The following is a 26,200-nucleotide window of genomic DNA, read 5'->3' on the forward strand; positions in this document are numbered from 1 at the left end:
ACCAATGACAGATGCCCTAAATTCCACACAGCTGCCACCAGCATCATCACCATTGACTAGTGCCATAAATTCCACACAGCTGCCACCAGCATCCTCACCAATGACTGGTGACATGAATTCCACACAACTGCCACCAGCGTCCTCACCAATACAAGCTACCCTAAATGCTACTCAGCTGCCACCAGCATCCTCACCAATGACTGCTGACATGAATTCCACACAGCTTCCACCAGCATCCTCACCTTTGGCTGGTGCTCTAAATGCCACACAGCTGCCACCAGCATTGCCACCAATGATAGATGCCATAAATTCTACACAGCTGCTACCAGCATCATCACCATTGACTATTGCCATAAATTCCACAGAGCTGCCACCAGCATCCTCACCTTTGGCTGGTACCCCAAATGCCACACAGCTGCTACCAACATCCTCACCAATGACTGGTGACCTAAATGCCACACAGCTGCCACCTGCATCCTCGCCAATGACTGATGCCATAAATTCCACACAGCCGCCACCAGCATCCTCACCAATGACTGGTGCCCTCCATGCCACACAGCTGCCACGAGCATCCTCACCAATGACTGGTGACCTAAATGCCACACAGCTGCCACCAGCATCATCACCAATGACTGGTGCTCTAAATTCTACAGAGCTGCCACCAGCATCATCACCATTGACTAGTGCCATAAATTCCACACAGCTGCCACCAGCATCATCACCAATGCTGGATGCCCTAAATTCTACAGAGCTGCCACCAGCATCATCACCATTGACTAGTGCCATAAATTCCACACAGCTGCCACCAGCATCCTCACCTTTGGCTGGTACCCTAAATTCCACACAGCTGCCACCAGCATCCTCACCAATGACTGGTGACATGAATTCCACACAGCTGCCACCAGCATCCTCACCAATGACTGGTGCCCTAAATTCCACACAGCTGCCACCAGCATCCTCACCAATGACTGGTGACATAAATTCCACACAGCTGCCACCAGCATCCTCACCAATGACTGGTGCGATGAATTCCACACAAATGCCACCAGCATCCTCACCAATGACAGATGCCATAAATTCCACACAGCTGCCACCAGCATCATCACCAATGCTGGATGCCCTAAATTCTACACAGCTGCCACCAGCATCATCACCATTGACTAGTGCCATAAATTCCACACAGCTGCCACCAGCATCCTCACCTTTGGCTGGTACCCTAAATTCCACACAGCTGCCACCAACATCCTCACCAATGACTCGTGCGATGAATTCCACACAACTGCCACCAGCGTCCTCACCAATTACAGCTACCCTTAATGCTACTCAGCTGCCACCAGCATCCCCACCAATGACAGATGCCATGAATTCCACACAGCATCCACCAGCATCCTCACCTTTGGCTGGTGCTCTAAATGCCACACAGCTGCCACCAGCATCCTCACCAATGATACATGCCATAAATTCTACACAGCTGCTACCAGCATCATCACCATTGACTACTGCCATACATTCCACACAGCTGCCACCAGCATCCTCACCTTTGGCTGGTACCCTAAATTCCACACAGCTGCTACCAGCATCCTCACCAATGACTGGTGCCCTCAATGCCACACAACTGCCACCAGCATCCTCACCAATGACTGGTGACCTAAATGCCACACAGTTGCCACCAGCATCCTCACCAATGACTGGTGCCATGAATTCTACACAGCTGCCACGAGCATCCTCACCAATGACTGGTGCCATAAATTCCACACAGCTGCCACCAGCATCCTCACCAATGACTGGTGCCCTCAATGCCACACAGCTGCCACCAACATCCTCACCAATGAGTGGTGCCATCAATTCCACACAGCTGCCACCAGCATCCTCACCAATGACTGGTGCCGTAAATTCTACACAGCTGCCACCAGCATCCTCACCAATGACTGCTGCCCTTAATACCACACAGCTGCCACCAGCATCCTCACCAATGACTGGTCCCCTCAATGCCACACAGCTGCCACCAGCATCCTCACCTTTGGCTGGTACCCTAAATTCCACACAGCTGCTACCAGCATCCTCACCAATGACTGGTGCCATGAATTCTACACAGGTGCCACCAGCATCCTCACCAATGACTGGTGCCATAAATTCCACACAGCCGCCACCAGCATCCTCACCAATGACTGGTGCCCTCAATGCCACACAGCTGCCACCAGCATCCTCACCAATGAGTGGTGCCATCAATTCCACACAGCTGCCACCAGCATCCTCACCAGTAACTGATGCCCTCAATGCCACGCAGCTGCCACCAGCATCCTCACCAATGACTGGTGACCTAAATGCCACACAGCTGCCACCTGCATCCTCACCAATGACTGGTGCCATAAATTCCACACAGCTACCACCAGCATCCTCACCAATAACTGGTGCCCTAAATTCCACACAACTGCTACCAGGATCCTCACCAATGACTGGTGCCCTCAATGCCACACAGCTGCCACCAGCATCCTCACCAATGACTGCTGCCCTTAATACCACACAGCTGCCACCAGCATCCTCACCAATGACTGGTGCCCTCAATGCCACACAGCTGCCACCAGAATCCTCACCAATGACTGCTGCCCTTAATACCACACAGCTGCCACCAGCATCCTCACCAATGACTGGTGCCCTCAATGCCACACAGCTGCCACCAGAATCCTCACCAATGACTGGTGCCATAAATTCCACACAGCTGCCACTACCATCCTCACCAATGACTGGTGCCCTCAATGCCACACAGCTGCCACTACCATCCTCACCAATGACTGGTGCCCTCAATGCCACACAGCTGCTACCAGCATCTTCACCAATGACTGGTGCCATAAATTCCACACGGCTGCCACCAGCATCCTCACCAATGACTGGTGCCCTCAATGCTACGCAGCTGCCACCAGCATCCTCGCCAATGACTGGTGCCATAAATTCCACACAGCTGCTACCAGGATCCTCACCAATGACTGGTGCCATGAATTCCACAAAACTGCCACCAGCATCTTCACCAATGACTGGTGCCCTAACTTCCACACAGCTGCCACCAGCATCCTCACCATTGACAACACTTTCCACAATGACACCTTCCACAACAGTGACATCGGCGACAACAACAGTGACATCGGTGACAACAACAGTTGTAACTTCAGCTACGCCGTCTCCCAATAAAACTTCTCCAACAACCACGTCGTCAACTTCAGTGTATAATCTCGTCTCAGGAAACACAACGGGTAAGTTGATCCCCCCCCCATCACCAGATCAAATGTAACTTTTTTTTAAATTAATTAGAATTACTGCATTGCATCATCCCAACATATAATATATGTTGATACTTAAATACAGCACTCGCGCGCACTATTTTTTCATTCACATAATTACCGTTGTATTTTAATATGCTGAGCCACATTCAATTTTTAAAAGTTGAAATTCCTTTCTTTTAAAATATAAACTTTTTTCAGGAAGGCGTAATAATAACACTGTCATCCATGATGTAGTCTAGGCACCTGTATCTGACAAGTGTTTTTATGATGATAAAATAATGGTTATGGCAATGCAGTTAAACTGAATGTTGTGCCTTGTTTTGCATATTCTACCCCCTGTTACAGGTTCAACATCCCCACAGCATCAAACGAACACCACGACATTACCGTCGGCCACTAATCTTTCATTGTCCACAATGAGTACATTATCCGGTGCATGGTTTACAACGCTGTCGTCTACGGCCGTAATTTTAGTCCCCGGCTCGGTAAGAAACCTGACTTTCACGAATCGAGGAGTGACGAACACATCCCTGGAGGTCACCTGGTTGAGTGCTTTGGGAGCTGTGGAGAAATACACGGTGCTCATCGCTCCTATAGATTCTCCTTCCATTTCCATCAACTACAATGGCTCACTCACCGCCAAGTTTGCTGGCTTGAGGCCCAGAGTCCAGTACATCGTCACGGTGAAAACTATCGGCAAGGGAAATGTCTCCGATGAAGGAGTGTCCGTGACGCAAAGTACAGGTCGGTACCCGCATGATTGCGTGATTGTAGAAGATGAAACGTTTAATTCTGATGTACCGATGCCAACGCATGGCGAGTCAACATGAAACCTGATAGCGAAAAGCCCTTTAAAAAGAAAAGCCATACTATATGGCATGCTGTACAATTGTGACATACAGTACTGTATCACATGCAATACAACATTAATCCTCTTGCCTTGGATACTGCAATTCAATGGCATATTTGCTTAAGTGTGTGGTTTTACACATATTTAATGTTAAACTATTCATGGAATGTTAACCTATTCATGGTGAACTGAAAATCATTCTGGGACGCAATGTTTTTATTACATTATACCTATAAATACGAGTATAAACTGGTCAACCAGAGGTTGCCTTTTATAAAAAAAAATATTCCTGCGTGACAGCTAAAACAATGGGCACCTTTCTTAAAATCCACCCAGCCTTTTTGCACCCAGCCTTGTAAGATAGGTACTACAACTACAGATCGCGTGTGGCGGGGCAACGTGGGAGCACCGTACTCACCACCTCTCTCAACACGTCTGGGTCAACTTAAGAGAAGCGGACCAAAATACCTTCTTTTCATTATCTCCCTCTCATGGAGGGTCTCTCGCAAGTAGTGGCGTGAAGCAAAGAATGGCATAGCTGCTGCACAACCATTTGTTTATATTGTCCATCACATCCGTCCGTGTATCTGTCAATCCGACCAACTTTAGCCAACAATTCCACCATCTGATTCTGCTTCAGAAATGTTTTCTTGCTGTGGTTGTCCCACCTGATAACGATTGCTTGTGTTGCGATCGAAACGTCGTGATCTATTATTTTTCTACCTACGTGACTTTACCGAAAGAACCAAAGAGTATGGATTCCTGCAGTCACGAAAGCTTCGAATCAAAATTAGAATATAGTAAGAGCAATACGTATTATTGATTATGCACGTGGTACACATGTGACAGGTTGCTCCAATTGTGATCAGTTGACGTTTATTTCTTGTAGATAGTGTTCATACATTCTCTTCTTGCCTTCAATGGGCGACACTTTTCGATGACATCTGTTGTTTTGCGCAACTATAAAGTCTGTTATTAACTTTAAAAAAAATATCTCGCGTTTACACTGGGGCATACACAATGCAGAGCTAATGTTCGTCGATTGCCGTTAAGCCTGACGACATTGTTTCCCCTCTTAGACTCTGACGAGTGCAGCGACGGGACCAGCAAATGCGCTCAGGTGTGCAATGAGCTGAACCTCTTTGAGAACAGCCAGGGATACAACTGCAGCTGCTTCGGTGGCTTCAAGATGCAGCAAGATGGCATAAGTTGTCAGCGTGAGTGATATGCATACCACCATTGCAGGGGCCTGACTAGATAATTTGGTGATGCTGCTGCTGCATTATCAGCGGTGCACAAGCACACAAAACAGATCAAGATCTCCCGTATAGCCTTCACATACTGTTGGGGCAAGTGCTGTTAGCAAGCACCTATGAAGACCAGAATGGCACACGAGGGGGTGGGTGGCCAGCACAACGCTCGGCCGCCTTTGTCTCTCGCGTGGCAATATTTGTACACACCACACCAGGTACTAATTTTCGGCTGAATCGACCTAGGGAAGGCCCAGGACTGGTTCAGATAAGCGTCACTGATGTTGGCCGTGAGCGAGAATCGAACTGGGATCGCCAGGTTCGTAGCGCAGCATGCTAACCTCTACACTACCGCTCCCGACACACACACACACACAAACAACTCAACAAATATATGAATAACAGTAGCTACGCAATAAAAATACCCCTCTCAAGACAGTGAAATTCGCACGTAGTACTCCCCTCTTTCTGAATTCGTGAGACGTCATGTCCTTGGCACCTCAGAGGTGGCGAGTCTACACATGTCGACCACCAAAATCTTGTGTATTCCCACTGGCCTGCTTTTTGGCGAGTTTACACATGTGGACCACCAAAATCTTGTGTATTCCCACTGGCCTGGTTTTTTTTTTGCATACGAAAACTGTATAAGTTATACGTCCGGGAAATTACGCTTGTCTTATTACATATCCATGATATTGTTTAGTGTTGTGATGGCACTTCATGGGCACTCGGCGTTTGTTGTGTAAATGTTTGGAGTTACATTTTTAAGAGTTGTATTTTGTTTTATTCTAGTGTCGCCTTTGCAAAATGTTGTGCGGCATAAACACGGTTTTAAGTGATGTCTTGATGTTATCTGTTGGAACTGTTTTTGCCGTTAGTTTACTGCCTTTCCAAAGCCTGGTAATTGAAGATGCAATTTAAAGTCACATATAATCTTTGGGTCTTTCGGTAAAGTTACGTAGATAGGTTCAAAGAAAAGAACAAAAAATAACAAAAAACTACGACGACGAACGCTTGTGTTGCAATCTAAACGTCGTAGTTTTTTGTTATTTTATCTTATTTTCGTTGAACCTATCTACGTGACTTTACCGAAAGAACCAAAGAATATGAATTCCTGCAATCACGAAAGCTTTAAATCAAGATTTAAAGTTATAGACTTTATTTATTTAAGGGGCGCCACGGTGGTGAGCTCGTATCTTCCTCGCCTGGTATGCAGGAGGTTGAGGGCTCGATCCCGACCCATACACATGTACCGGTATATTTGGAGTTTCTATGTCTCTACCCGTTGTCGCGTAGAGTTTTTCTCCGGGTCATCTGATTTTTCCTTCCACATTTATAAGCATACGTTTAGACTTGCTGCCATAAATGTCCAAATGAGAAGTCACTTTGTTGAGCTATAATTTGTGGCCAAGTCGCTTTTGAACAATGAGTTAATGCCTCAGTGGGATTTACCTGGTAGGATAGGGATGGTTTAGTTTTATTCGTATGTGTTTGGGTGATTTGTTTACAAATTCTTGTACTTTGCACTCCGATCGAATTGTGTCTTGTTGTAATGTTCTTACCCGCCCATACCGGACATCGGTGAAAAAAGAGCTTTATAGCTCATCGGATTCATCCAGGATAAAAACATCTTTTGAAAAAATTCTGAAAACCATTGCATTCACCCATCGGTCGGTGCTGTGTTCTCGCAAAGTCGATGACAGTGTGATGTTGGTGTGAGAATTCAGTAGAATAATAATGTAAACACAATAATGTAAAAATAAAAATATGCATTGTTTTAAAATATTTTCTCGTAAAATTCAATAAAAATCCACGTCACAGGGCAATTAAATCCATCCACAGATGACCTATCACTCTGGAAATACACGACTGTACTTAATAATTATTCTGTACTTGATTTGATAAAATAATAGATTGCACATAGAGTATATGCATTGTAATTTAAACTAATTTAATGTTAACACAATTTTTACTTATTGTAGATAATCTTTAAATTCCATATTATACATGCAAATGTCCTTTATCCCATGATTTCATGAATTTGTGACTTATTGTGTTCAATGGGAGGTTGTGAAGACAGCCGTTTACTTGTATTGTAACTTCTGTAATTTAATCTTAATAAGAAACTCACATTCGTCAATAACATCCCTTAATATTGTCGTTGAATAAATTCGTTTAATTTCTAACCAGGTTCGTAAATGTAACATGTCGTTTTGTCCATGTATATTCCATTATCACAGCTATTGTCTCCTGTACCCTGGCCTGTACCAATGGAAAGTGCTTCATTGACCAGATAACGAAGAGGCCCACCTGCTCCTGCAACAAGGGCTTTGCCCTTGATCAGACCCAGCAGAACTGCCTAGGTAAGTTGACGATTGTCAACGCCAATCATATTCCGGTATGAACGTCACAGGATTCTTCTGGGGTGATGCAAATTATTCGTTACCCAATGGACTCTAAGACAGTCGCCCAGGTTCGATTCGATCTCCCGGCGCGAGAGTTGTTGCAACATTGGCGTGAATTGTGTAAAGTTAGTCCACCCAGCACACGTATACAAGTGGGTGACACCACAGTTAGTGAACCCGATCAGAGGAGACACGTGTGGTGGGGTATAGTGTAGGTATCCCACCACTTCCAAGACGTCTTGGCGACGAGTTGGACACGTGTACCTCCTCTGCAGAGCTCCCTCTCGCGGGAGCCATTCTGGCAGCAGTGGAGTGAGCGAGCAGTTCCACTGGTCTGCATCTTAACCACCCTTATGAACATCAAGTTATTTTTATTTGCTTAGAGCCATCTGTTAATGTCTGAAAGTGAAAAATAAGTTGATTGATTCAAATATATAGCAAAACCACCAAAGTACCATATTTCACTATTTATGTAAATCAAACGATGCACCTTAAAGATTGAGTATTGTAACAATGCATATACATTTTCAAAGCAATGTCTTAAATTAAATTTTTTCCAGTAAAATCACGCGTGGGTTGTTGTTTTTTTTAATCTTTCATGCACCGTATACAGATATCAATGAATGTGAGGCGAAGCCGTGTGACCAGGAATGCACGAATTTGGTTGGAACGTACCAGTGCTCCTGCTATTCTGGCTACAACGTGGATCCAGATGCCGCCTACAGATGCGCAGGTGTGTGGGGAATACGGAAATTTCGAAAATAGATTTCTATTGTGTGCTATACAGCGTCACAAAGTGTTCATATGAAAGTCATTGTTCTTTGTTGACCTATTTAGTACATCAAAGAAATATGCGGTTGTATCAGTGGTGTATTACTTTGAAATGCCATATGTGAGTTAATCTTACTCGTGTCATGCTTCGTTGTTTTTTTTTGGATTGCTTGCTAGATTTCCATCGTACATAGTTCTGGTCGTTTATTATTTTATTAATAATGATTCGTCGTGTTCATAATATTGCCCCAGCGTTTGTTCTATGTAAACCCTTCCCTCCCCGTGTAGCTTGCTTGCCTCTTTGGCCAGGTCACCATTGAAAAATAGCTTCTCAGCTTCATAGGCCTTACCGAAATAAACTGACTCATATATATGCACACGATGTGGCTCTGTGAATACTGAAAGTTGTGTCGGGAAACATAGTACTTCAGGTTAGCCAGAACTTACATTTAAGAAATCATTCAGCCCTGGTGGCTTTTCCTACAGGGGTTGAGGTTTAAATCTGTCGTCTGACTTGGTGAAGCGTAGGATACTGTGCGAAAGAAGAGAGAGAGCAGAGAGACAAACGCAAGAACAACACAGTGACAGGGAAAACAAAAGACATAGAGGGAATTTAGCCGACGATATAATCTATTATTTTGACGCGAAGCACGTAAGAATAGCGCAATTGAATGCAACGTAAAGCCAAAAAACACACCAGGGAGCGATGAAGTTTAAAATAACAATTACTGTATTACAAGGAATAAAAGTATACCTGAATGTAACGTAAACGTTTAAGACATTTAGAAGCACAACAAAATTGAAAATCACCCTCGTGCATCAATTACCTGTGTCTAACAAATTAAATGTTTTGTGTGTTTTGCAGATGTTAATGAATGCCTGAGCAACCCTTGTCAAAACAACGGAATCTGCCTAAACCGAAACAACAAATTCTTATGCCAGTGTAGCAGTGGCTTTACAGGCACCTTCTGCGAGATCGGTGAGCAATAGCTCACACTTTACATCAGTGTTGGCAAACACACCGAGCACTGCGATCCATTCTAATGTGGATCTCTAACAGGCAATGAGATCCACCACTGCCGAAAATTACCCGGATGCATTAACCCTGTTAATGTACTAATGCCACGGTGGCGAGATGTTAACTTCCTTGCATGGTATGGAGGATGTTGTGGGTTCAATCCCGACCCCGACCCTGACGCCTGCTGCATGTTTAGAGTTTGCATGTTCTCCCCGTGGTTTCGTGGATTTTTCTCCACATCCTCTGGTTTACCTCTGTTATTTACCATGAAAGATGATACATTGGTCAGATTTTTCACAAAGAAGTAAACCACTGCAGTCTGGGTATCTACAGCACACCATCACATCTACCCCTCTATTTAAGGAACGAAACAGGAGGATTTCTCCACAAATCTGGCTGTCGCCTGATGAAGCTAGTTGTAATTACTGGCCAAACGTCGTACTCGGATTGTAAATGTTGTAGCTTGGCTCTCCAACACACCGGTGTGCTGTGCTAGTAACGAATTGGCACGTTTTGTTTACGTGACAAACCTTACTAATTGGCCGTGTCGTGTTGTGGCGGGTTTAACGATACATTTATATTTACGTGATCTAACCCAAAAAAAAACTATATTATGGATACTATTGGTCGCGAAAGCCTACTACGTGTTAAACAAGTCATTGTACGCCTGCCACATTGTTCACATTTCCCAAGTGTGACAATGCACCTGCCAAATGCATCTCCGATTAGCACGGTGGGCTACATATGGCGCGAAATAAGTTCAACACGCATATATACACACACAATTGGGATTACGCATTTTTGCGAAGTGCAGCGCCTCCCTTCACGGTAGCCTTGCGCTATAATAATGGCGCTGTAACAGGATATATTGGATCTGTGTGCAGAATGAATGATAACATTTGTGTTAACGTGGTTTGGGCCACATAAGGAATACTGGATCGGGAATTGAGGTATTTTTCACCATCCGAAGCTCGATTATCCCATTACAGCACACACCAATATACCCACAATTGTATTTGTCTCGAAGCCTCTATTTTCTTACTCCATGTAATTTCACACACTTAACTTCTTATGCCCCCCCCCCCCGCAATCTGTACAGATGTGGACGAATGCAACTCAAGACCCTGCAGGCAGTGGGGGACCTGCGTCAACACTCACGGCTCGTTCTACTGCTCTTGCGTGTTGGGCTTTAATGGGCCCCTCTGCACAAACAGTAGGTCTCAGTCCACATAAGGCAAACACATTCATTGTATCTAGAGAAATAGATATTCCACGTGGGGATACTTAAAGTGAGAACCTTAGCTTCATGTGGACATACTGCACTGTCCCTTATACGTCAATTTGTGAAATAGTTGATTTGTAAATAGGGTTCACTTCTTATTTAGAGCCATTGCGATGCAATTTTATCCACTTCCAGAGGCCTTGGGTTTTTATTTAAACTGCCACTACCTTTGTCAATGCAATAGGTGTATTACACTAATTAGAACTACAGTACCAAATTGATATAATTCCTGTCGTGTGGGTAACTTTGCCTTTCCAAACCCATCTGTCCAGCCTGATAGCGTGGGATAATGATGCTAGTTGTAAAATTTTTGGATAAATTTCCGTTTTGTCATTTTGTAATATGCTGAATTATCAAATCATTCAAATTTGACGGCGCGGTTGGTGCAGTGTTTAGCGTGCATCACTATGAACGTGGCTACTTGAGTTCGATTCCTGATCACAGCTAACATTGATGGCGAGTGATGTCTGAATCACCCCCCCCCCCCCCCCGCTTCACTAACCCGCACTGAGAAGCATGGTGAAGTAAGGTCAAACAACCACCTAAACCTGAAGGAGCAGGAATGCCTTCATACAGAAGTTGATTGGCTAAGGACTAAAATATGACTGTGAATAATGTATCTCATGCATATCTTTCCCCTGTGGGTTTATATCATGCTGCATGCATTTCTTTTTCTCTTTAGATGTGAATGACTGTGCACCAAATCCCTGCATCCATGGCCGCTGTGTGGATCAAGTGAATGCCTTCTTTTGTAGTTGTGAAGAAGGATGGTCAGGTACCACCTGTGATACCAGTGAGTACTGCACCAATACCGCTTTACCATTTGTTTATGTGTAATGCGAGCATACGCTGATGGTCGCCGAACTATGGAACTATGGCTTCGCCGCTTCAGCCTCTAAGCCAATCGGGTGACGGGGAGTATCTGGGCTAGAGTTTAAGGGCGGAGCCCGAGGGTGCTAGTGGGGTACAATCCAGAAGGTTCGTGAGGGGGCATGGCTAGAGGCGGGGCTTGGTGACGTGGAAGGGGGTTATAAGGGGAAGCCAGAAGGGACTCGGGGTCAGTGTGGGAAGTCTGGAAGCGGGACCACGTCTCGCGCCTCCGGGACGCCATCACCCACGTGGTGGTCCGGAGACGGTCTCCCTGCGCGCCGTCTGCCAGCGGTGCGCGGGAGCGGGAGAGTGAGCGAGCGTGCGCGGAGGATACCAACTCACGCCGCGCAACGCGGAGCGACGGAGATAGCGTGGAAGAACGTGGAGCTGTCCAGCGGCGGGAAATAAATAAATAAGGCACAAATTTTTATGTAAAGCTTTCGTGACTGCAGGGATTCATCTCCAAAATCTTGAATAAACACAAGATCCAGTTCCGATTCAACACATTACATAAAATCCGTGATCTGGTTCCGTCTGTAAAAGATGTGATTCCGGACATACAGTACCCTGGCGTCTACAAACTAAGTTGCCTCTGTGGTAGTAGTTACATTGGAGAAACCAAACGACATGTCTCGGACCGCATTCGTGAACACAAAGCAGACCTAAAACACGGTAGGACCAACACCTCGGCCGTGGCAGATCACTGTTATAATTCAGTAGGCTCACATGACATTGACCTCTCCAAGACAGAGGTTATTTGCAAGCCATCTGGCTACCATGAGAGATTCGTTCATGAGGCTATCCACATATACAAACACAGAGACAATTTCAACCGAGAAGATGGATTCTGGCTTAGCAATCATTGGAAGGATTTGATAAACCATTTCTGGTCTTAATTGATTGATCACGCTTAAGGTGGCTTTCAGACCGCATCCATTATTTTTCGTCTCCCCCCTCCTCTTTTCCGAACATAGATGGACTCGTCCATCTGAACAAACTGTCAAATCGCTCTCTGTGGTGCTAACGTTAAAAAAATAAACCGTCACTTTTTTAAAATTTTCTTGCTGTGGTTTTCACACCTGATGATGATTGCTTGTGTTGCAGTCGACACGTCGTGAGAATTTCATTGTTTTATATTTTTATTATTTTATTGTTTCCCTTATACGTGACTTTACCGAAAGAACCAAGAATAAATAAGACAGTCAATTGTCGTTGAAGTGTTGTATTACATATGTAAAAAACTGAGGGGGGCGAGATTCAAATCTTTTCACAAACAACCAAACACACATTTGCCTCGAGCAATTTTGCCAGAACTTGAATGGGACATTTGCCAACACATGAATGGCACCTTATGATAGTGTGATTATGCTACATAGCTTTTATACAGAGTTCTCAGTAGCTCATTCAAGACTAGCAATGTGATTTAAAAAAAAAATGAATACAAAAATATACAACTATTTCAGAGCAAAGCTCGAATAGTATTAGTTACCGCATAACCTTGTCTCTCGTCAAGACCACGGAATAAGTAAAGTTTCATTTAGACAAATAGTATGTTCAAATCACTTGCATATTTAAAAAATATCAAGACAAGTTTTGGGAGGTCTAGTTTTTCCACCAAATATATTATTACCATAGGTGCATTTGATTAAAAAAGCTGCCAATTATAGTTTTTGAACACATAGCCAAAACAAATCCAATTTTGAAACTACATGTTTCACATCAGGATAGCGTCAACTCTAGATTTGGTATTTCACTTTCTTCCATGCACTCGATAAAATAATAATACCTTTAAAAAATGCATGTGAACTTAAGAATAACGCCAAATAGACAATGTGCTAATAGAAAATACAAGATATGAACTACCGCCGTATGTGAGAATTCCCAGGAACTGGACAACCTGATGCCTAAATGAAGGCCAAACATACTCAACTTCTCAGCGTCTCAACTTCACTTCGTGCGAAGTTGAGACGCTGGTACATTATGGCCGAATTGCGCAATGGTAATGTTGCTCGGCTAATGCCCATAGTAAGGTCGTGGGTTTCGAACCCAGCCTGGCGGTCAACTCAGTCTATCATCCCTCCGGAGTGGGACAACCAATGGAAAATCCCATATATATCACGAGGAATGTTCCTGGAGGCAGCATCCTCGCAGTGTTACGCCCTCTGCTGTGCACGGCGAAAGCGCCGCAAATAGCATGCTCCCGAATTTGATTCTGAGCCAAATTTGTCTGCTGTGCACAAGTGTGGCCTTTTAGAAAGGTATGTCAGCGCAGCAACAAGGAGGGTATGCAAGTCGTTTCATCGTTTATTTTTGGGCTAGGCCACGGAATTATCTGGCCAAATTTGAATAAAATATTTGATGACACTGTTTTGGCATTGGAGCACAGGCACAAATAACAAAACACCCAGCACATTTGTCATATCATATAAATAGAGGTGTTACTTGTAGGTCTGCCATTTGTATGCTTTAAAAAGGGCATTCGCCAAAACATTTCCTGTCATATGTTTTCTTGTGAGGCATTGTTTTTGATGAATTTGTTGAGTTCGTTTGGCCGAATGTGTGCCTTTAAGGCCCTACAACTACCCGATATAGCCAAACAAATAAAATTGTCACGCAGTGGCGCACCGACCTATTACAATGGGGGAATTCAAAATACGACTGTGGGCCCCCCTCCTTTATCCCGACTAATTTTTAACTGAAATAGCCGTGGATGTTTTTAACCCGTATACAATAATTTGTATGCTATATCTTTTAATTGTGTTACTTGTTTATTTGTTGATTCCTGCCCCCCCTTGTGGCTGACTGGGCCCTTACGCGTCGCATAACGCTGCCGCATAGCCCACAGTTGTGCCCCTGCGTACCCAGCTCTTCACTGTGCCAATTATGCTTACATTTGGCCAGATAATTCCGCGGCATAACCCACAGAAATAAATTACGAATCATGATATTTGGCGGCGAAAACATACCCGTTACGTGTACGAGTTCATTGCCGGATCGGAAAGAGAGCCGATGTCAGACGGACTAACTTGCCTCAGGCACGTGAATTAGAATTATCATCACTGGCTAAGAAGAGACAAGTGTGAGCACAATACTTGTTCGAAAGGACTTTGTTTTTACTCTGATAGATGACGTAAACCTATTTTGAAATTTCAAAGTGTGTGTGTTTTTGGCGAAAATAAGAGTTATTTTCTGACGTGTTTGTCTGTTTCCCATTTAGACATTGACGACTGCGTAGGCAACCTCTGTCGAAACGGAGCGACGTGCGTTGATCTCGTCAAGGCATTCAACTGCTCTTGTGCGGCGGGATTCACGGGGCAGTACTGCCAAAATAGTGAGCCGCAAGTGTCACACACCACGCTCTTAAAATAAGAAATTACGTCTTGGGCAGTGTAATTCAGGAAAACGATTCAGTCTGCCAAATGAGAATGTAACCGTTTGTGGGATGGAGTCATTCTTGCTGATTCACGCTTAAGTCAGATACGAGTAGCCAATGTCGTTTCACTATTTTTGTTGTTGCATGAATTGGAAAACTCAATTTTCACAGGGTGTGTGTGCAAAAACCCCTGCATGTTGATGCAAATGAATTTCCTCATGAGTGGTAAAAATAATAATGGTATTGATCAAGGCCGTAGCCATGGAGTCAACATTGGGGGGGACCAAAACTTCCAGGGGGTCTGGGGGTCCCAACCCAGAAAAATATCTAAAGTTGAAAATTAATTTCCTGCTATTTCCTGCCTAAAATATAAAACAAAATTCACTAACACGTGGGATGGACTTTTAATTATTTTTTACAATAATGTCTAATAGTGTATTGTATTACATTGTTCTGTTTTTACTTTTTTACCATGTATTGTTTCATTGTATGTAATGTTTGAGATTAGGGATTAATAAAGTGCAACCATAACCACAATCATATAAACAGAAATCTATGCATTGATTTATATGAAGACAAGTCCAGATATTGTGGCCAAGGTTTAGCAAATTATTTTTTTTATTTACATAGCATAGCAGTTATTATTACTTTTTTCATATTTTTATAGCAATATATTGGGAGGGACATTTTGAGCATATTTTAATATTGGGGGGGATGTGTCCCCCCCAATATATATTATAATAACGGCCTTGGTATTGATAAGTGAAGCGTAAGAAGCCAGTATAACCGGGTCTGCTGCCAGCATTGTAGATACAAGGTTAATAAGCAGCCTTTTATACGATCTCTAATCTCTGCACTATCCTACGAGTAACATTTCAATGGCGTTGCCCTGTGATTTCCTCACATAGATATCGACGATTGTATTGGAAACCAATGCACCAACCAGGCCATTTGCATTGATGGCATCAACAGGTACTCGTGCATCTGCCCAGACGGATGGAGTGGTGAATATTGCGCCGTTGGTGAGAAACTTTAAATTGCTCCAACAGATCATTGTTGAGATTACTAATCTCTATTAATATATTCTGCTGTATCTAAAAAATGTTTCGCATTTATAAGAGATGTGTAAATAATTAAGTGAATAAAAATAAATATTAACTGTAAAAAACGAGTGTTCTTCATATACAATATATCTAACAATATACAATGTATGAATATTTGGTACTTTCTTAAAATATCCTATTAAATTTTATTTTTCACTGTGTAAAAAAAACATTGTTAGACTTTTTTGCACGCATATATACATGAGTATTTTCTTGAAAGCAGCCAGTACTGGATATATGTACTTGTGAAAATTATACTGACAATGTATACTGTACTGTGTGTGTTTTGTGAATTCAGATATTGATGAGTGTTCTACAGGGCGCTCTTCCTGCCATACAACGCTAGGAGTGTGTAGCAACAGCCCGGGATCGTACAGCTGTGCTTGCATAGCCGGCTATGAAGGGAATGGTATTGAATGCTTTGGTAAGCTGCCGATGGTCTGTCGAGTTTTATTAAATATACTGCAAAGTATTATTAAATGTAAGCACACCGCCCATGTACCACGACTGGCTGTACATGGGTCTGTGTGCAAAGATAGTCAAAATAGATCCACGTTGCTATTAAAAACACACAAAATGAATGGGCCACCTATGCACAAGGTAGAATATGCTGGCATACATGCCTATTAAATAGCACTTAGATGGCCAGTCAATTACGTTTATTAATTGACAGAAAATTGCAATCGACTGCAGAATACTTTTGTCCATATATCTGATCAGCTCAAACCCTCCCACAAATCACGTGACTTCTGTTTGGCAGTATTGGGGCCCTTGCGTAGTCTTTTCCTCCCTATCCTTATCTTTTCTGAGCCTTTTGCTTCCCTTTTTCATTTTTTTCTATCCCTTTCCTCTTATTTCCCATCATCTCTCCTTCTATTCCCTTTACCATTCTTCTTGACTCTAAACCCCGTTCCCCAGGGTGTGCCACAGGTTAAAAAGTTAACCTTTGTAATACAGTAAATTACTTGGGTCCCTTTAGAAATGGTGACCACCACCGAAATCCCCTCCCAAATGCTGGAAACCCCCCATAAGACACTCCAGTGTGACCTGGACTCCAGCTGAGAGGAATTGCCACAATCGCCAGTGAACTATATTACATACTAACTGTACTACCCCGCTACACCCGGGACTTGGATTCTTGTCTTGGATTAATACACGGCCTACGTGGAGGGTTTGGGGGGGATGCGTGACGTCAGTAGGCACACTGTGTAACGCTTCCGCATGCGGGTGGCATCACAGATGTGACATCACTGCTCACTTGCCGTGCAAAATATATCCATTATTGCACCCCCCCCCCCCCCCCCCGCCAAAAGACAAAAGTCAATTTTTATACTATTTGCATTGTGTACAGTCTGGAAGCTACCCACATTCCAAATTTCAAGTTTGTTGCATGTTGGGAAGTATGCTAAACATTTCTAACAGACACACATATTCACAAATTTCCCTATAATATATAGATATAGGCATTCCCCATGTGTTTCAATGATGATTCCACTAGACTGACCAGGCCACATAGAGCCTTCCTTCTTGCCTGTATACAATGCTGGGCTCCAGGTAGTCTGACACCACAGTGATTAACAATTCATATCTCATCATTAATTGTATTCAAATCTAACAATGGATTTACAATACCAGACTAGGAGTCATGAGAATCGCCCAACTGTAATGATCAGTATCATAAATAATTTGTTTTAATTTCACTTTTATGTAAAGCACGGCTTCCATAAGAGTATAGTGATTATTTAATTGACTTTGTCATATATTTTGACAATGCAATCGCATCGTAAGAAAAATTTGAGGAATCTTGCTTGACACATGATAAAATGCAATGCGCCAATGCTTGCCACCAATTAATTGCAAAAGTGTGAACGCAGCAAGGCAAATACAACACAATGGTTTAAAATGCATACCTGTCAACCCATACAGTTTACCCATACGGCGTACAGCCATTTCAATACGGGCAACATTTTATCTATTTGTTTGTGTTTCTCCTTTGTAAAATGACTTTGTAGGATGCACGTTGAGATTTATAAGGGCATGGGGTGATCAATAAGGTCGGAATTGATCTGTAACAAGTTAAGCACTGATTAGGGGTTGACATGTATGACAATGCTTAATAAGGAATTATAGAACATCTGTACATACTCTTTGGTTCTATTCGGTAAAGTCACGTAGGTAAAAAATTTAAACAACAAAAATCACGACGTTTCGGCCACAACACAAGCGGCTTTCATCAGGTGAAGGGACCAACCTGTCCAGCGGACAGCGTTGGAGTGAAGAAAGCCAAGATGCTGGTCGCCTCCCTTTAAGCTGTGAGGGGGCAAACAGCAAACGCCCTGACAAAGGAAATTAGAATGAAACGCACCACTGACAAAGCTTGGAATTAGCACAAGATGATAATACACCACCCTGGGAGTTTGGAATACCACTACTAGAATAAATATAAAGGGAGGCGACCAGCATCTTGGCTTTCTTCACTCCAACGCTGTCCGCTGGACAGGTTGGTCCCTTCACCTGATGAAGGCCGCTTGTGTTGTGGCCGAAACGTCGTGATTTCTGTTGTTTTAATTTTTTACCTACGTGACTTTACCGAATAGAACCAAAGAGTATGGATCCTTGCAGTCACGAAAGCTTCAAATCTAAACATCTGTACAATTCCATGTTTGTAAAAACGAGTGCTTACTAAGTGTATTCATGTGCATTTGTTTAACAGAGAAGAGACTATTTAGTTATGGGGACAGTGCGCAGGACCAACAGTTATATATCAGAGCCACGGATGCTGTTTCTCCTTTCTTCACACCACCCTATGGATTTCCCCTGGGCTCCAGATTCTACCAACAGTTGTATGTAAGTATGAAAATACAGTACTCTGTTGGCATTAACGATGTTACATAGGCATTATTATTAAGTGTTACCCAAGGGAAGGGGTGGTGCAGTGGTTCCCGCATTGTTCAATGAACCCGGTCACCGAAGGATGATTCCTGGCCGCAACTCACATCAGTGGCGAGCAATATCTCACGTGGTCATGGGTGTCCCCTTCTCCAACCTGCACTGACCAGCGTGGTGAGATATGGTAAAACAACCCCCATAACTGAAACAATATGGAAAGGCCACCATCCAGCGTTGGGTTAGCAAAGGGCTGTAAATTATAAATAGTTTGATGGTTGCTTACATATTATTAAGCAGTATACCTATGCAGGGGAGTTGCATAACTTTGCTTATTAATAAGTAATATCAGTTAACACGGTTGTCCAAAATACACACGTGAAAGCTATTTAATTTTAACATGCAGATATTGTGCTGCTTTTACTTATTTTGTTTATAAACTAATTGACTTACAAATGCCTTCATAATACACCCATTACTGTGCCGAATTGTTTTAAAATTCAACACCTGTCTATTATATTTTATTGCGATGTGTATGCCAATGATGAAATGTGCATTCTGAGTATTTTTTTTTCAATACCTTAAACATTAACAAATGCAATCCGAGTCTAACATTCCTGACACAATGTTTAGTTGCACTCTATGGGTGGCATATGCAAGTGCTAGCATCCGTACGGAAGTTATGCTTGGATCCAGGTGTTTTATATAGAAGACAGTAAATATATTTTGATTTAAAGCTTTCGTGACTACAGGGATTCATATTCTTGGTTCCTTCGATAAAGTCACGTAGAAGGGAAACAATAAAATAATAAAAATATAAAACAATAAAATTCTCACGACGTTTCGACTCCAACACAAGCAATGATCATCAGGTGTGAAAAGCACAGCAAGAAAATTTGAAAAAAGTGGCGGTTATTTTTAACGTTAGCACCACGGAGTGCGATTTGACAGTTTGTTCAGATGGACGAGTCCATCTATTTTTTTATTTAAAGCTTTCGTGACTGTAGTGATTCATATTCTTGGTTCTTTCGGTAAAGTCACGTTGAAGGGGAACAATAAAATAATAAAATATATATAAAACAATAAAAGTATCACGACGTTTCGACTGTAACACAAAGAGTCATCATCAGGTGTGAAAACCAACGGCAGGAAACATTTGAAAGAATATGAGTCCATCTATGTTCAACAATCAATTAAGACCCGGGTCTTAATTTATTGTTCACGCTTACGGTGGCTTTCAGACCGCATACATTATTTTTTCGTCCCCTCCTCTTTTCCGAACATAGATGGACTCGTCCATCTGAACAAACTGTCAAATCGCACTCCGTGGTGCTAACATTAAAAATAACCGCCACTTTTTAAAAAAATTCTTGCTGTGGTTTTCACACCTGATGATGATTGCTTGTGTTGCAGTCGAAACGTCGTGAGAATTTTATTGTTTTATATTTTTATTATTTTATTATTTCCCTTCTACGTGATTTTACCGAAAGAACCAAGAATACAGTAAATATAATCGGACGTCTCAACGATGTTTTTATGCCTGCTTTCAAAAATCCAGTTTACAGACAATGGAGTGATCGTTTTCAAAGAAAATGAAGGTGGATCAAAATATGCCTATCCGAACCCACCGTCCAATTGGTACGATTACTGGTATTACGAACCCATGGTTGCCGTGTTCTGGGACGATGCTGATTTTTCATACGGCGGGAAACTCTACTACAAGGTATACAAAACACATTATGTATCGATCAACATCTCGTGCCTACGTAAATGTCTCAATCGCCCTTCATGGTCCACCGTTTATAAATGTGCATACATAACAGTGGAATGTCAAATGTAATCACAAGTATGGATACGCCTTACTGAAGTTTTATTTAGACCATGGCGTTGGTGAAACTTGCAGGAGTGCTCGCTCAGAAGGCCATGAAATCCGACTGCGGTCAGTGGGCCTCCTAAAATTGGTACCATTTTTTTGTAAAGTCGAAGACAAAACTGGATTAACTAAACCTGTTCACAATGTTACATTTTGACTTAAAACTTTCGTGACTGCAGGAATTCATATTCTTGGTTATTTCAGTAAAGTCACGTAGATAAATAGTTGTAATTTTAATACATATTTATTTTATATTCTACATACGTGACTTTACCAAAAGAACTAGGAAAATGTTGACAATATTACTTAATACTGATGCACTATTTGCATGTCGTTCCGATTAAATTATGTCCTATTTGGTAATCTTGGATTTGTGCTGTCTATTTTTCTCCTCTATAGCACTAAGTTAACTGTATTTGTTTGAAAATCCAGCAATTATACATGAACCAATGCGTGTCGTTTTCTCAAAATGATGTAGCAATGAATCATTGCGGAAAAAAAATAAACCAAATGACTGCATTTTTCAGGAGTATGATTTTAGGAACAACGTCCCACAATCAGCTTTGGAGTTCAAGCAAAAGGTGCAGGAGCAGATCCGAGCCAACTTCAGCTTTGTTGATGAAATACTGAACTATGATCCAACCTGGATACTGAAGATCACTTGGGAAGACGTCCCGGCCATGCCTGCCAGAAGCAACATGGGATATGTAAGCCCTTCCTTTGGTTACACATCGATATACATTTGCACATTTACATTCCATCACTTCATGTGCAGATGCTAGACAGATATGTTGCATCGTAAGTTCATGAGGGGTGGCGCAGCTTGAAGAGGGCTTCATCCAGCAGTGGATTGAACATTCTGGATGAGATCCTCCCAGCTCCGTGCAGCCTCATGGGGGTTATTTGCTTCACTCCACCAGTCATTGCAGGCTGGAAAAGGTGGGGAGATAGATGTGGGAGCATAGAAGTGCAGTACAACAATTAATTTTGCTTCACTGCCCTTGACAGCCCATCACATATCCCCACAGCCTATACTAACCTGTTAACAGACTCATACCTATTATAGACTCATACCTGCTTAGCTTTTGATATCTAATGAGATTGGGTGCATTATGGGGTGACCTGGTAATCTGGGTTCACATTTAGGTTCATGATCATGAAAACATATTTATTCAAAACATCGTTCACATACTTTAGAAATATACTAAATATATGTGTATACATCTTATCATACGGAGGATAACATTTAATTGTGTGGATTGTATTTTGCAAACCATTTTAAATTACAACATCTACTTGTGTCACTGAAGTAAAACACGTGACATGCTAGCAAGTGGGCCCTAATTTCACTTAACATTTTTATTTTGCGCCGAATGGCTCACAGGGCTATACCAAAATAAATGAAAACTGAACTGAGTCAAGTGATTGCGATGACGAGCATTGATTTATTTTTCTATAATCGCTGGGTATGTTTTTTCTTTCTGTTTCAGACAAACACATTCCAGGCTGTGCTGAGCACAGATGGCGTCTTCTCATTCTGCCTGATCATATTTAAGGATGGAGGCATGCACTGGAGGACGGAAGTTAGGGATGCCAACGCAAACAACGCCCTGATCGGATACTACCAGTGGGTGTAGTGGCAGTGTTTGAAATGACTGTTGAAGTAACATGCGGAGTATTTTACCCCCAAATCTGTTGCTGATATTCTCAGTAGCTCCATGCTTTGGCTCTGTTCTCCTTGCCTATGATATAATCACACAGGTCCCCACCAGGCTACAGCTGAGGGAGCAAGTTTATTAGTCTTTATGAAAGGAAAACATATCCATGTCTCCAATTCTTTGCACTGCTTGAGAATGCCTTTCTTGGAGGCTGGTCAGTCAAGTCGTGAGCATGTAAATGTAGCGGTTATATTTAGTTTTTTTTAGAATATATCTCTATGTCTATGTATTATTATACAAATGTATGGTCCTATATTTGTAACTGTGCATTCCTCTGCATACACCATACGTCATGCCTCAAGTGGAAGAGGAACTGAAGTCTTCTCTACCTCTCCCCTATCTTCTCTTCCAGAGATTATCCATTTAAATTTTACAGCCCCACAATATCACGAAACGTTGTGGATCGCTATCGTCCCGACGTGTTTGTTGGAGAAAACACAAGTAAACGACGTTCATTTTCTTGTTGAAACATACTGATTGAAGTGTTTTTTTACGACATGGTGGGGGAAATATTTTTAAATGCACTTTAATGTGTATAAGTTTAACCGTTAAGCATAATCTTGTATAGTTTTTTTTCTATATGGATTTAGAAAATACAACCGAAAGAATAGAAAAGGTAGATATGAAGGCCTAAAGGACAAATATATAAATTATACGTAAAATTTTAGTTTTAAGTGTATGATAATTTTTTTTTAAAGACAGTAAAACATTGCTGCATTTTGGATATGTGAAAAGGTCATATTTGTGAACGTCTATAAAAATTACGGTTTTATGTGATGGTCTCATTATGCAATGTCGTAATGTGTTTTGAATTACTTTCAGGCTTAAAGGGAAGATTGGCATACAAACTGGATTCAAACTCAGCGACCACCAAGAACCCAAAGCGCCAGTGCCTGACCTGGTATCAAAGCGAGCAAATGACATACTTCAGTCCCTTCACTACCTGTCCCTGCTCTCTCTGGCAAGGGATATTTGACAGCAGATACACATACGGATACAACATAGCTTATTATGGATATCAGCTTTCGTATGTCCCAGGTGAGTCGGACTTATCGCGTTCATTTTTTCACAAGCTACAATGCTGATTTGCGATGCAACAAATATTGACAATAATCTATGGAACACGAATGCTTTCACACGTAATAAATGGATAAGAATTGATCGCAATTCGTATGTGTTGTGTGTGATTACTTCGTGGAAACACTGCAGCCACTATGGAATTTCCAAGCATCACAACAGCAACAACATAACATAAATGTACAAATGCAACTCTGACCCCCCCCAAAAAACCTAAAATAAATAAATATTCGTGGAGGAGGTTGATTTGTTACATCGGTAGTTGGAATGTTTTATGCTTATCAAAGGTATTTGTAATTTACAGGCACGTCCTGGAGTCTACAGAGCGTGCAGAAGGATATTTACGGGACAGGAGTCAGGTGCTATTACAGCTGGTGGGGAGCGTTGCTGTATGGGAGGTACGAGAAATATCTGCCAACTCCGTGGTTTCAGTACCAATGGTGGTGGTGGTCATACTACTCTGGGTTTTCGGCCGAACGTAACACCTACACTGGTAAGTTATTGCACGCGAATATGCATACTGTTTATTGGTAAGGAGGTGAGCGTCCAAGAAGAGTTTGGCAAGCCTCATATGAGGATAAACCTTGTTTGACAACACTCGCCCAACTACCGTAATCACCATCGGCTTGGACCTGTGGCTTGGACAGAGCAGTAGCCATAGAGCAGGCCCACAGGTCAAGGTGCAGCCTTAAAATTACTTTTGGCCAGAGAGAGAGGAAGACTTAACAGAGAATAGCTTGACGACATAAGAGATTGTCGACATCAGAGATTGGTGCAGAAAAATATGTGGTTACTACTTGAGCACATTGGCACAAGACAGAGGAAAGTGGAAACAAATGACGAAATGTGCAGTGGACACCTACGGGGCTATCTGCACATGGATCGTGATGATGATGATTATTATTTTAATTTACAGATTCTGCTTTTTATTTGTCTGACCTGTTATTACCATTGGACAATTCAAACAGAAACCAGCGACACGCATCTGATCACCTGTTAATTGTTCCTAGATTTTGCACACAATTTGAAGGAAAAACATTAAATGCAGCTGCCCAAATTTATGGGACAACCTAAGTTACTAGCCTTTTGCCCGTCCAAGGACGGGTGTATTGCAGTAAATCTGAAACTTGCATGCGAAAATCAGACCGCAACGTGATATTCATTGCAACCATTCGCGTGCAATTTGTAAGGGCGCGGTGACATAGACATTTCATTTTAAGGTTATAATCCCTTGTTTATCATGACGTCCTTTTTACTTCGATGTCTCAACAGCGTTACGGAGATCGTGTGACGTGAGGGTTCTGCCTTTGTAGTGAGGGTTGTAAGTTGACGCCGAAGAGGGGGGAGGAGGTGCCTCGGTCCCCCATGTGGAGGGACGTCAGCCGCTAAATATTATGAATGGGGGGGGGGTGTTTATTTGGAGGACGTCACCTGTTAATGATTATTAACGAGGGGGGATGTTCGATATGGAGTTACGTCACGAGCGTTAGGGACAGACATTCCTGGGTGATTATAGTAGGTATGTCTCTTAGCATCCCCATTTTGTCATCTCTGTCTTCATTTAAAACTGACTTCATTAAAATCACAAACGTTTAAGTGTGAATGTAATTTTACTGAAATAATTGCGATTATCATTAAGTTTTTTTCGTGTCATTCTGTAATTGTGGAATGCTTTGATGTTGTCTGCCGGCTGAGTCGCCCTTGAAAAAAGATAGCTTATTAGTTCAATGGCCTTCAGAACTCATTTAGGAAGTAAATGTATAATTCTGACTTTCTCATGCCACGGTTTGGGTAATCTACACCAAGTGCCTTATTGCTGATCTACACACGTGCCTGTCTAATAAAGTTAATCAAGAGTAAAAAAAAAGTTAGATTCTTATATTGTAGATCTGCATATGCTCACTCTCTTTATGGTTCATTTAGCCTGTAATTGTTGTATACTTATATACTGTATATCAATTATAAGTTTATACTATAATACTCCTATAAAACAAAGCTCTGTGGTAATTATGTTTACGAGCTTTGACAGTCTTAAACTACCTCGTTTTAATTTTAGCACCATCACAACTGGAGTGCACTTCCTGAAGGATGAACCGTGTATTTTTTAAATCAACAATAATCATTAAAAGGTTACTTGTGACTGTCTTCTTGTATCAGAAAAAGAAGTGGATCCCTTCAGATACTGCTGCCAGTCCGGGGACAATAGGCTGTGCAGCTTGTACCACCAGAGGCGTCCTATTAACCAATGCACTTACTATAGGCCTCCTTTCTTCGGTGAGCCTATTTTATAACTTCACATTCAAGTTTTATGATCAATTATCCGGCGCGCGATTATCCGGCTTCCAACATTTTCCGGGGGTCCCAGGCCGATCTGCCAAAACCGACAACACCGCTCCAAATGCTGTAACTGTACCAGTACGGCAATCGGCACCACGTGCTTGATTTA

General features: G+C 42.3%; 2 protein-coding genes across 2 annotated transcripts in view; both read left to right on the forward strand.

Moving 5' to 3' along the window:
• The first annotated feature begins 4,293 nt into the window (after positions 1-4,293).
• LOC142929270 (collagen and calcium-binding EGF domain-containing protein 1-like) lies at positions 4,294-9,544 on the forward strand. The gene is made up of 4 exons (XM_076070177.1): positions 4,294-5,345; positions 7,619-7,741; positions 8,397-8,516; positions 9,420-9,544. Exons 1-4 carry the CDS (start codon positions 5,318-5,320, stop codon positions 9,542-9,544), a joined length of 396 nt encoding a protein of 131 aa, XP_075926292.1. The 5' UTR covers positions 4,294-5,317.
• A 1,813-nt stretch (positions 9,545-11,357) lies between these two features.
• Positions 11,358-26,200, forward strand: part of LOC142929276 (uncharacterized) — a 58,628-nt gene continuing 43,785 nt past the window's right edge. Inside the window, exons 1-12 of the mRNA XM_076070189.1 lie at positions 11,358-11,647; positions 14,942-15,055; positions 16,006-16,119; positions 16,499-16,624; positions 18,914-19,047; positions 20,645-20,809; positions 21,487-21,666; positions 22,450-22,586; positions 23,030-23,118; positions 23,500-23,715; positions 24,059-24,247; positions 25,912-26,028. Coding sequence (XP_075926304.1) covers positions 11,515-11,647; positions 14,942-15,055; positions 16,006-16,119; positions 16,499-16,624; positions 18,914-19,047; positions 20,645-20,809; positions 21,487-21,666; positions 22,450-22,586; positions 23,030-23,118; positions 23,500-23,715; positions 24,059-24,247; positions 25,912-26,028 — 1,714 coding nt within the window. The 5' untranslated portion in view covers positions 11,358-11,514. The remainder of the gene's footprint in view (positions 11,648-14,941; positions 15,056-16,005; positions 16,120-16,498; positions 16,625-18,913; positions 19,048-20,644; positions 20,810-21,486; positions 21,667-22,449; positions 22,587-23,029; positions 23,119-23,499; positions 23,716-24,058; positions 24,248-25,911; positions 26,029-26,200) is intronic.

The sequence above is a fragment of the Petromyzon marinus genome, chromosome 28 (assembly GCF_048934315.1).
Source record: "Petromyzon marinus isolate PM22_M1 ecotype Great Lakes invasive population chromosome 28, UKy_Petmar_22M1.pri1.0, whole genome shotgun sequence".
NCBI classification, from domain to species: domain Eukaryota; kingdom Metazoa; phylum Chordata; class Hyperoartia; order Petromyzontiformes; family Petromyzontidae; genus Petromyzon; species Petromyzon marinus.